Consider the following 13565-nt stretch of genomic DNA (forward strand, 5'->3'; position numbering starts at 1 on the left):
CTCCATATGACCCTCCTCTCTGATGTATAGCTCTGGTTGGGTGATGGCTGTGTTTTGTTTTTTATCCCACATCTTCCGATTGCCTCTGTAATATGGTTTTGAAGGTGGGGCCTGTTCTCCAAGCACCTCTTCATATCTGGCATGACAAGCTCTTTGACCAGCTCCTTAATGAATAGCTGTCATGCATTGGTCAGAACACCCATGTAATCCGGGTGTTGTGCAGTGAAGTTGGTGTTGCCCAGGGGTGGCCTTCGTTTGCCTTGGAGAGCCACAGTCCTGCTCCATCGATTGGACTGGGTCTGGGTTTGCTCTTAGTGGACTCATCAGACCAAGTCTTCAATATTATCAAATGAGTCTTCTTCATCTAGGAGAGCAGGATTTACACCCTCAACTCCAGATTGACCCTGTGGCACATAGTCTAGGTCATCACCATCAGATATTTCAATCTCTGAATCAGGATTAAGAATCACCTGACCAAAGATTTCAGCCGTTAATCTAGAATGTCTGGGATCAGCCATACTAACACTCTAGATAAAGAGTTAACAACAAGCAGTTGATCATGTATATACTGATTATATACTGTCGCTGTCAGACAGAAAACGTTGTATATCCAAAACCATTACTTTTCAGGAACACTGACAGATTTTTTTTTTTTTTATAAAGTAAAGAAAGGGCAAATAAACATAATTTGTGGAAGTCAAAAACAATATATTTAAAGGCTATCTGGAATAATAAATGATAGAAAAACATTTATTTCAGACAATCAGCAAAGAAACACTCATCCATAACTGATATAGCATACAAAATGAATACGGGTCACTCTAGACCCGTCATGTGCATCAAAGGGTTAGGATAAGGTATATGATATACAGTATAATGATAGTTGTACACTACTTGTAGCTAATTTTTTTGAGATTAGCTGTGCAGTCCCTCCTGGATTCAAGTGATAGGTGGTCCTTTTTTTACTGATGAAATGGTCCTTCACCAGACAAAAATTACCTGAACTGCTCTAAAGGCATTTGAGGATTTCTTTCTTCTCACATCCTTTGAGTCCTTGGCATTCCCACTCCACTGAAAGGAAAGAGGATTTCCAAATGGTTTCCTGCACTCAGGCTTTGAGGGTGACCTGCGCTCATCCCTTGGCCGTATTTGCCACTCACGCTCTCTCTTTTCTTTTTCTGTGCTTGTCTTGCTCACACACTTGTTTGGCTCAGAGGGGCCTGTGATCCAGGGCCGCTCTCATTTCAGGCCATCTGAAGTGATTTCCTTTGCCTGAGATTCCACCCACCCCGACAGGTCCCCTGGGGAGCCACGGCAGGCAGACGGCTCCACTTTGTTTCCTCCGCCTGCTCTGTGCTGTTCCTCGGTGGAACCCTGCTGCAGGTACAGCTCTGCAGGGTTGGAGTGGAAATTATCTAGAGATCGGCGCCAGTGAAGTAGCTCACATTAGTTTTAGTGACAGTTCAACACAGGGCACACAACACAGAGCTAAGTGGTAATTATGAATCAACATGACATCCATTTTATTTTAGGTTGTTTTTTCATAGACAGGTGTGACAAAGCATGGAGACCGTGTGTTGGATCATTTCACAGTGCCTTTAACTGACGTAATGGTCTGTTTGGCTGTTATTCTGTTATCCACAAAGTTGAGTATTAAGCACTCTTGTCTTTACACACTGCAAAATTTGTTTTCTGGAAAAATGTAATAAATAAAATAATAATAATAATCTTAAAACAACAAATGCATTAGATTTAGAAATATTATGAAAAATATTACAGTTAAAAAACGTTCCTATTTTAATCCATTTTAAAATGCCGTTTTATAATACATTTACAGCATCTAATAAGCAAAATAGCAAAACTTATACTATTAGAGAATATAAATAACATTCATCCTTGTTTACAGTGGCGAGAAGAACTTAATTTAAAAATGTCTTTTCTTTATTATCTCTATCAATTTTGCTTCTCCAGTATTTTATCTTATTTAACGATGTTTGCATTTATTTATTTATTTTACTGGAAAACTAGATAAACGCATTGATTTAAATAATGACTTTTTGCAATCCATCGACTGAACTGAACCGATATCATGAATTAATCCACATGCGTGAGGCAAATAATCTACGATTAAAACTTTGCTGAGGAGAGGTGCTCATATTCAGTTCAGCTTTGATATCTAATCTGAAGAGCAGAAAAGTTCAGTCTGTTTTGTTGATGCCGCCGACAGCTTCAGCGGTGGAAATGGGAGCGTGTCTGATATTTCTCCTGCTCACTGCTTCGCCTTTTGTCTGTGACAAGCTTGAACTCTGGCTCTCATTGCAGTCAGAGAGTGTATCATTTCTAAAAACAGGCTTAAATGAAGCACAAAAGAGGGAGAAAAGAACAAATGGGGAACTACAGAGCTAAAGTTAAGTAAATTAATTCATAATATCTCACACTCTCTCTCTCTTTTTTTTTTTGGAGATCGTATCTGTCCTCAGATGTGTAAAAAGAAAAACACCATAAGATATGGCTCTAAAGCGCATTATTTCCTGATACTGCTAATTAAACCGCTAGCGTCATTAATTGGTTTGAAGATATCTTTGCATTGAGTTGGAGACATCTTAAGCTCAATTAAAGATAGCTTCGACTCAATTACAGATATCCAAATGCCGTGTCCCACAATATGCAATCAGGATCTTTTTTCGGAGCAATGCCAGATGCCCTATAACACAAAGATTGTGCTCCTTCTACTCCCAAAGTTTAGTTTTATCATAAAAAGATTGTGTGCGTGGCAATGTGCCAATGCACATCCTATTCTCATCCCAAAGGAGATATTCTATGTGGCTTTATATATGGATAGTTTGGTCTGAACAGAGGTTTAATGGAATTTAATATTGATTTGTTTAAATATGAGCTGCTCTTTACACATCTGTCACCGTCTGAGTGATAAGTTGATAAAATGTGTTTTCACAATTTGTGATGAGTGAGTTGGAAGATGGCGGGTGATATTTGCGCAAGCGGTGAAGCATTGATCTCCATTCTCTTCACAAAGAGGAAAATCAGTTCACTAATAGTCCCTGTTAAGTGATTGACCTTATTAAGCGCCTTAGATTTCTACAATTGTAGGGCAACTGATCACTTTGCCCTTTTTAAAAAGAAAAAAAAATCCAAACACTTTAAAGGGGTAAATTCCCTGGAGATGGTATCAGTCTAACTTTGGAAATGCTCCTCATATTCAATTTTTTTTTCTTTCTTTTAATTATTTTTTATCCACAAGACTTGCAATTACTCAGTAGAGAAGATTGTTATCATTGGTTATACCACAAAGATGAGTTTGCTTGAAAAGGGCAACAGACACTCTGTTTATTCAAGATTATCTCTGAACCTGAAAGCTGAAGTGTTAGTTTTCTTTATAGTTGAAACCTCTCATTTCCTTTGAAAAAAATAGATGCAGAAACCTTGTGGTTTGGAGGAGAGCAAAGGGTGAATAAACAATATCACCACTTGAAATAGCTATTCTTAATTAGAATGGTTTCACATATAAGTGGCAGATGGTGCTATTTACATTAATGCATTTAGCAGATTATTTTATCCTACAGTGCATTCAGACAATACTTTTTATTTATTTTTATTTTTTTTTACCAGTATGTGTGTTCCATGGGAATTGAACCCACAACCTTTTATGCTGTTGACGCATTGCTCTACAACTGAGTCACAGGAAAACGTTTAACCTTTACCTATAGAGTCTTTTTTAATCTTGCTCATCTTATACCATATAACACATACCAACACCATTGTTTTTATGTTTTACAGTATTGAATGGGTTTGTTATAGTTTATGTAATTTTCCTTCTGCATCTGAACAATAATTCTTATGCTGTATTTTGCAGGTCGCTGTGCAAGCTGTGGGGAGAATGTGGTCGGTGAGGGCATGGGTTGTACTGCCATGGACCAGGTCTTCCATGTGGGCTGCTTCATCTGCATGACCTGTGGCTCTAAGCTCAGAGGGAAGCCCTTTTATGCCGTGGAGAAGAAGGCCTACTGCGAACCCTGCTATATCGTGAGTGTGATCTGCTTGACACTGTATGGAATAGTTCACCCATAAATGAGCATTTTGTCATCATTTACTCATCCTTATTTGTTCCAAACCTGTATGAGTTTCTTTATGTTGAACACAAAATAATATGTTTTGGAGAATGCTGGTAATCAAACAGTTGATGGTCCCCATTGACTTCCATAGTTTAATTTATTTCTCTGCTATGAAAGTCAATGGGGACCAACAACTCTTTGGTTCTTCCTGGGTTATGTTGTGGATATAACATAACCCAGGCTGAACTTAAATCCAGGTCTCTGATAGCACAACATCTCCTTATGTGCCATGGGCAAATCACGTTGCCACATTTCTCACATTCTATTATTCTAATATGGTAATTTCATGCTCAACATTTCTTATAATTATCAGTCTTAAAAACTGTGCAAACTGATTCTTTTTTCTGGATCCTCTGATACATATTTTTTATATTTTCACTTTAGTTAAAGTATTAATAATTGTATGTAAAAGTAATTGTATGGGGAAAGTTGTGGCCTAATGGTTAGAAAGTTTGACTCCTATCCCTAAGTTTGTGGGTTCGAGTCTCAAGTCTTGAACCCCCAACTGCTCCCCGGGGTACCGCAGCATAAAATGGCTGCCCACTGCTCCGGGTGTGTTTTCACAGTGTGTGTGTGTTCATTGATGTGTGTGTGCATGCTTTGGATAGGTTAAATGCAGAGCACAAATTCTGAGTATGGATCACCATATATACCGTACGTATCACTATATATAGATAGATATGTATAGTGATACATTGTGACCTCATCTTTTGTTGTCTGCAAGCACACATTCATACTGTTTGTTTACTTGCCGCTCAGCACATTTCTACACACATATCCAAGAGGAAATACTTCAGCGGCACTAGTTTGCATGCTCTTTGATGCTCTAGTTTCCTTGTCTTCATATGAATCTAGCTTCAGCTCTCATTAGCTCCGTGTTCTGAGGACTTGTCTAAGATCTGCCAGAAGCATCTGGCTCTGTATAAAACCTGGATTTAGGTTCTTTCAGAAATGTTACCCAAACCAGTGCTGTTTTCATAATCATTCACCTATTCCTGTCACACTCCTCATTCTTCCGTGATGAGCTGCTTCACACTTGTTAGCTCGGTAGTCAAATCCATAAGAGGCGTAAAGATTAGACCAACAGTGGCCTCGCATGCAAAGGACCAAACATCACGTTCAACTCCATCCCATACATCTGATAAGCTTTCACACGGGCAAATCACACTTGAGATGTAACATGAGTATTAAAATCACATTAGACTGCCAGATAGGATTACTTTCCTTTTTAGATTGGAAACCAAATCAGGGCCTCCCTTTTTCTCCCTCCACCGTCCACCTTCCTTTTTTTTGTTTCTGAAAATATCTGTTGAAAATTCTCTCATTTCTTCAGGCAAACGGTTAGAGAAAAGGAAATTAGTGCCAGTTACGGTAAGAAATGAAAACTAGCATTAACATAGAGGTTATGAGTTTCTTATAAAAAGCTAGCAAACTTTCTGAGCATGTTTTCCCACATTGCAAAGTTGTGCAACATCTGCATGTGCTTGTAGACATTAAAAGTTTTGAGAACCATATTTTGTTTGTCACTATTGCAAAACACTTTTTTTTAAATTCCTGTTTTGAAATGCAGACTTTTCAGCTACACTGTGTGGGAAACAAAAAGGGATTACATTAAGAGTTTTAGAGTATTGTGTTCATTTATTTAGCAGTTCTGCGTAGGAGCCTGTAATAGCTGGACATAGCTGGCTATTAGTGTTCACATTCTAATTTTGTGTGTAGCTAATTTTGTAATGGGTTTCAATGGGGAAAGATGCATTTTAGGACAGATGGCGTTGTTCTAACCAGACGTTGACTCATTGGTTGGGTCTAGAAAGATCCACAAATTATTTTAAATAAAGGCTGTAATGTCACCAACTCTTTGACACCATTTCGTCAACCACATTTTTTTGGAAGACATGTCAATCAAATTAGTTCACACTTGGCCAACAGTAACCTGGTCTGATTGTTCTCAGCCATATGGCTCTTTATATGTAAGAGAGCAGGCTCTGTAGAAAGTGAATTATTGTTACAAAGGATTCTTTATTTGATTGTGGTGTTTATATGGATCATATGCTGACCCATTTCCAAGCTGACGACGAGCAAAAGTGCAGAAAAGGGTCTTTTCTGTTTGATCAATCTTTACTGTAAGTATAATATTTTGAAATCCACAGTCGGTCAGCACCAAAAATAAGTATCAGCCCAACTCACAAAGAAACCAGGCCATTCCTCAAACTGCCTTTTATTTCATCACTGTTTCCCGTTTGTACTTATGTTATTTCCATTTCCAATGGCATGTGTAGCCTATTTACATTTCTGTTGTGGCCTCAGTGTTTCCCTATTTCCCTTTTAAGAAACCACTGTATTACTGAGCCAGCACATTATTTAGTGTTCTTCTCTTTTATACAGACAATGCAAATTTCAAAGAAGCCAGAATATCGTTAATATTGGTCAGATTTGTTTAACAATTTAAATGGTCTAAACCAGAGTTGCCTAACTTTTAGCCATACTGTGAGCCAAAATAATATTTTGCATTATATCGAACCATATTACTTTCTTTCCTTTTTTTTTTCAAGTCTATTTATAACTCACTTATATTCACAAAATTAAAAGCAAAAATAATAATAAATAAAATTGTTATTTTTATTCCCTCTTGTGCTATGACATTTTTGGTCAAACCAAAGGTCATTATGTGGGCCCTGGTTTGAGCATCTCGGTCTAAACAGATGCCCTGTTGACCAGAGCAACACTGTATGACTGACCACAGAATTTTAAATAATAACTCAATATTGCATATTCCATGTTCATGCATGTATATTCAGTTGGAAGTAGCCAAATAGCAGCCCTGACTGAGTGACCGGGATCCTGACTCAAAGCATCAATCCGACTGTGTTTTATGGTAAAATGTACAGTAACTATTTTACGAGGGGGCAATTTTGTAATAATTGTTATGTAGTTTAGAAGAAAATGTACAATATTTAGGAAAAATGCAAGCATTAATGTCCATCCCTAAAAATAATCGTCACTGGGGCTTAAGCAGGTCATAAAAAACATACAAATGTATGAATTATCCACCAATTCGACCAAATATAAAACAGTTATGAATTGCTCTGAGTTTGTGTTGAAAGTGCCGATCCATTTATTTAACCTGTAACTTTCTACCTTTCTCTGTGTTTTTGTGTTCTTCCTTTATGTCAGCCAAAAGAAGAAGTTAAGAAGTTTCATATTTAGGGTGATGAGGATCACTTTGACAACATGACAGCCTCTGTTGCATCATAGGTAGATGATACTGTAGGAAATGCCAAGTTCTCCAAATGATAACATCTAGCCCTAGCACTGCAGTTTTACTGCCTTTCTTTGTTGCCCACTAACCAAATTGACAAATCCAGAGTTACCAAAGCAAAAACCACCTTACCACCCCTCCAGCTTTTCAGTAAACTCTTACTAAATCATCTACATTTACCACTTCGAATATTTATCATAACTGAATATTCAAGAGAGCATAGACAAATTGGACATACTAAATCTTTAATAATAGATTTTAACACTGTAACAGAGCATGTTTCCTGACTGCTGTTGTTTATACAGTATATATATCGCATTCTTTTCACTCCGTTTTGCTGAACTTCAAAATGATAGAAAATAGGCTATAAGTAACAAGATTGCAAAGCAACAGTTAACCTTTGTTACTAAGAACAGCCTCAGACTATTATGTCTGTGTGTACTTTCTCAAGAGATGAATCACTTGAACAGTCGAAGTATCTGTGACTCAGGCCATCTCTCGTTTCACCCCCACTACACTGATCAGCTCTCAGAATGATTGTACTTGTCTTCCTCTGGAAGTTTTCCAACTTGGATCCATGCGCTAAAGAGGGCCGGGATAATTTAAGAACTTTATTTATGCATTTCATCAGCATAAATGTTCTTCTGGCACAAGATCAAAAGGATGGAAGAAATCTGAATTTCTTAATGAAAGTAATTTCTTCTTCTTTTCTCCTCATCCTCAGGGTCATACGCCTCTGTGCGATTAGAGAATGAGCATGAGACTTTGGTCTCTACAGAGACATGGCAGTCCCCCAGTGAGCAGAGGGAAAACTTCAAATGAGGCCAGCGAGTCAGTCTAGGAATCTTTTAAGATAGGAAGAATGCACATGGTACATTATTTATCAGTTTATTTATCTGCAGAGAAAGGATCATAGCAGTCGTATTTTCATTGTTCCTATATAAACATCTCATTTACTGCTCGGTTTGCCACTAGGGAGACAGAATGGAGGAAAACACACGTTGTGTATCTAATGTCATTTGCTTTGTTGTAATGAAAAGAGACTAAATGTATTGAAATCTTCTTTTCGACTTCTTGGTAAACTGGTCACGTCTTAATAACTGCATTTCCTTCTATAAATACCTTTGGTGTATGACAGCCATTGTCTTTTTGACGTTTTTTTCAGTACAATTTACATGTCATCTTGTTGGGCCCTGAGTTGAAATGATAATTTATCATAATGATCGTAACTTCATTACAGGATTGCAGCTCTTCATTGTGGCATGTAAAATTTAGATTCATCTTGACTTCAAAAGTCATCTTGTCATCAAAAGACATCTTGACAGCAATTAATTTCTCTCCGTACTTTAGAGGATGAAATTTCACCACTGATTTTGTACAAAATCTGTTACATTTCATTTATAATTATTATGAGCGATTATTATGTCAAGTTTCCCGTATGGTATCTTTCTTTGGGCAGCTACAATTTGTACAGTTAATAATCAATCCTTAGAGTGTGTATGTGTGTGAGAGAGTTTGGGGAGAGTTAATACTTTATCAAGGGGTGCATTAAATTAATCATAAGTGACAGTAAAGACTTCTACGTTATTTGAACAAAAAATTTCTGTGTCAAATAAATGCTTTTCTTTTGAACTTTCTTTAAGTATTTTGAAAAATGTATCCGTTTCCTCAAAAATATTAGGCAGCACAACTGTGTCATTAACAGGAAATGATTCTTGAACACCAAATCAGCATATCAGAGTGATTTCTGTAGGGTAATTTAAAAATGTACTAAAATATAGAACAAACATTTAAAAAATCTTAAAGAAAAACATACCCCAAACTTTTTTCCACTATAGTATATTATTATTATTATTATTATTATTATTATTATTATTATTATTATTATATTCTTTTGCATGTATTTTGATTTCAAACAGAAACTGGAGTGCTGAGTCTGAATTAGTTTGGGAATAAAGACTATCACACAGTGACATCCAGTAATCTTTCTCTATAGCATCAAACAGGAAATAGGAGACCATTTGTTAAAATCTCTAGTTTTGCATATTCTTTGGAACAGCACTGATAGCGTTAGCATGTTTCCGCTTCTAGGCAATAGACAACACAGAACTTTTGAACAGTTCAACTAGATATCATTCATTCCTTTCAGTAATAGACAGGAAGACTGCCTGCTGGAGATTCTCTGTTATCTATCATCTGCTTCCTGCTCTCCCATCTTCTTATTGTCTGTGTGCTCCCAGCGTTGCAACTGACCCACAAAGCACAATAGTATGAATCAGTTTTTTGTGCGTTGTTTTTTTCCCTGGCTCAACCCATCAGCGACTTATCATTGCTTGTTTGAATATGGTGCAATACAGATAAACTTTATTCACAGCTCAATTAATCCCCCTTTTTGCATGAAGTGATTTCTAATCCTGTTAATGTGACATCAGTGGTTTGTCTGTTGTTTTCACTTATTAACTTGATGTGTTGTTAAAGCAGCAGCTGTGGTGTGCATCTGGTACCCGCTCTCTGACCTTTTTAGTTTTCAAATACCTAATGTAATCGAGGCTGCACATGTTCACGGAGCCCATTACACATACTCAACTATTTCAATTTTATCTTGCACAGTGGGAACAGGTTTTATGCAAAGTCAACAGCACATTATTCACAGTTTACAGCGCTGATGTTTGCCCAGGATTTACAGTATGTTCAGCCTGCTGGCAAGTGTTTTTAAGACAATCCATGCAAGAAATTAAAATAAAAAAACCTTCAAAGTTTACAGATACTTTCACAATTGTTCCGCAATGAAATGCAGAACCACCACATCATTTCCCTCCTTCTTTAATCCTTTCGGTCTGTAGAGTTTTGACAGGGATTTGAGGGGAAAGTTCAGTGCTTGAGGCTTCTCTGTGGAGCTGTGTGATTAGTAGGGTTACTTGGAGACAAATGTTCCTGAAAACTGCTATGGCCTAAAACACTAGAAGGAAAAAGATACTACTTTGGGGTGAACAGAAGTGTTACTCAGGCAATGAGAGAGTTGGTTCCTTGGTGTTGGCTAAGTGCTGTGCTGTGAAAATGTACAAATAGACCTCTCTCAGTGTAAAGCTAGTTAGCTTGTAAAGCACCAGCAGAACGTAGGCGGTAAATACAGTTTACAGTACAGAGAGTTAATGGCATATGAGAAGATATAGAAAAAATTAAATTCTATTGAAATTCAGTTTTATACACATAGTCCAAGTTATTAGGAATGTAAACTTTGTATTTATATTAGTTGCAAATTATTCTAAAGACTTTTAAACCAGTTTTCAAGAGAAGTTGAAGGAAATAGATTTTCCTTACACACTTAATACATGTGAACATACATATCTTTATTTATTTTTTATTTATTTATTTTTTACATTTAAGTTCCATACTGTTTAAAAATGGGAGATCTGTAAGATTTATTAATGCTTTTGAAAGAAGTATCTTCTGTTCACCAGGGCTGCATTTATTTGTTTAAAAATACAGTCAAAAGAGTAATATTGTGAAATACTGTTACAATTTTAAATATCTATTTTCTATTTTAATGTTTTACAATATAGCATAATTTATTCCTGTGATATTGAAGCTATATTTTTAGCAGCCAGGACTGAAGTAATGGCTGCTTAAAATGTACCATATTTATTTGAATTAAATCTTAAATATCATTAATTGCACATTGATATTTAACCAAATAATACCACATTGCGATAGTCTGCTGCATCCTTCACAACCTAGCTCAGAAGCTAAAGCAACACCTAGTGTGCAAATACAGTATATATGCCTCTATCAGCAGGCAGCATGCTTGTTCTGAATTCCCCTTTAAAAAGTTTTGTAATGGTCACGCAGGTCATGCTTTCCCAGGGTTTATGAACACAAAGTACAGAAGACTGCACAGCTGAGGCTAAATTTATGTGTCCCCTCTCTGAGTGAGTTTGTAGGATGATGCACATTATCATAAATTAAGAGCTTTGTACAGCGAGAGCTAGTGGGGGAAGTGCAGCTTGTGGCCCTTTCCCCTAGTGCAAGATCAGTTTTGACATGTGTTTACTACTCTACATAAATATTTAGGAACACAAAAATTCTCTCTGGTTCAAATCTTTTGCTCAACTCTTTGGTCAAGTCCCCTATGGGCCCGTGTCTATGTCACAAACTGTTATCCATATTCATCAGCTCAGCCTGATTGCTTCTTTTGGCCTTCCAGCTTCTGTTTTGGACTGATCCACTGTTTCACAAGGAAGCTTATTTTCACCAAGAAATAAAAAGGCAATTGGTACATTTACATCTTGCAGTTCAGTTTGTGTGTGTGTGTGTGTGCTCTTGTTTTTGTGACACATCAGGACACAACTCTGTATATTGAAATGTGTATGACACAGGTGTTACAAGTAGAGGGTGACTTATGAGGACATAAACTTATGAGGAGTAAAAACAAATATATATATATATATATATATATATATATATAATATATATATATATATATATATATATATATATATATATATATATATATATATATATATATATATATTATCTCACAATTATTATCACAATTATTACAGATTATCTTATATATATATAATAATACATTTATAAGTTTACAATAAATAAATAAAGGTACTTGTGACTTTTTACAATTAAGACTTTTCTTGCTATTGTGAGTTTGTTCCACAATAGTGACTTTTTTTTTTTTTTTTTTCAGCTTTCCAAGTCTTGCCATTGTGAGTTATAAACTAGAAATTATGGGTCAGCATGTTGCAATTCTGACCTTTTTCCTCAAAATTCTGTGTAAATATTGCAATTATTTTTCTGCAACAAAATTATATATATATATATATATATATATATATATATATATATAGCAATTACAATTAGTTTTATATCATAATTGTGAGTTAACATCTCAGGTCAGAAAAAAAGATGGTCAGAATGCAGAATATTTTTAGTCTTTGCGAAGGGTCAATTCTGACAACATCAAATTGTTAAAAAAGTCAGAATTGTGCGAGAAAATGATGCAGTTACCCTTTTTATTTTAATTAGATTTTTTTTTTTTGTAGTAGAAACAAGCTTCCATAGTTTCAGGAAAATTTGCTGTTTTAAAAATCAGACTAAAGCTGAACTTTTGTAACTGTGACTACCTGAAATTAAAAGTGAACTCGCATCAGAAGTCAAAGTACAAAGTCTTTTAATATGAGATTTGATCAGATTAACCAAATTAGGGGGTTAAGCAGATCACTATTGACCTTATTCATTAAGCTTATCCTTAATCATGATGTTAAATACAAAAACATTTTCACAGCCAATAAATTAGTTTTTAATCCAGGATCGGCGGAGGAAATGGCCGCCCTGCTGTTGAACAACAAGGTAAATGCCGTTTTGTTCTATGTAAATTGCCCACTGCTGATCTTCTCAACAAGACTTTTTTTAAGCATGCGGACTGCAGGGCTGAATGGCATTGAGGTTAATTATGTTGGTAAGGTGCTATGTTTGTGGCACCCTGCAGATCTCTTCCCTGTCGAAACTGCTCTCTTCCTGCCAGGCAACTCGTGTTACTACTGTCAGAACACTTAATTGCCTGGAGCACTTAATTAATTGGAGATCATAATTTCTGGTAATCGGGCATATTTAACGTGGTCCCCTTTCCCCATCTTTCCTCCTGGACTTTTACTGCATAATTATTCAGATCCAGACAACTTGTTGGAAGGAGGCTGGTTTAGATAAATGGCCAGGTCCCTATTGCCTGCTTCATTACTGCCTGATTTACTGCACACTCTCTCATGGAAAATATGGGGAGAAATGCAATCACCATTATGAGACTGCGCATTCCAGAGAATTTTGTTTCCCTAGAAATGTAGTCTTTCATTCATGCTAGTTTCACGTGATTTTGAAAAAAAAAATGTTAGGAAAATCTATTTTCATGTTACCACCAAGAATAAGTAAAAGAAAAAGTGACTAGTCCTATCAATCAAACTTTTTTTTTTCTGAAATTAATCACAATTAATCTCACTTAACATTAAAGTATTTAAATGTACATTTTTATTGTAATAATTTCACATGCAGTCTTTAAAGGTGTCATAGGGTCAAACTGACGCAATTTAAATTTTTCTCTTTGGAGCGATACAAGCTCACGTTTCATAAAGAAGATCTGTAAAGTTGCAAAGACTAAAGTCTCAAAT

General features: G+C 36.1%; 1 protein-coding gene across 3 annotated transcripts in view; it reads left to right on the forward strand.

Annotated features, from left to right (window-relative positions):
* The window catches only part of LOC113099054 (lipoma-preferred partner homolog), a 175596-nt gene that overhangs the window by 148422 nt on the left and 13609 nt on the right, over positions 1-13565 (forward strand). For all 3 annotated transcript variants that reach the window (XM_026264147.1, XM_026264134.1, XM_026264139.1), the window contains one exon: positions 3872-4041. In XM_026264147.1, the coding sequence (XP_026119932.1) occupies positions 3872-4041 (170 nt within the window). The remainder of the gene's footprint in view (positions 1-3871; positions 4042-13565) is intronic.

Source organism: Carassius auratus, chromosome 6, assembly GCF_003368295.1.
Source record: "Carassius auratus strain Wakin chromosome 6, ASM336829v1, whole genome shotgun sequence".
NCBI lineage: Eukaryota > Metazoa > Chordata > Actinopteri > Cypriniformes > Cyprinidae > Carassius > Carassius auratus.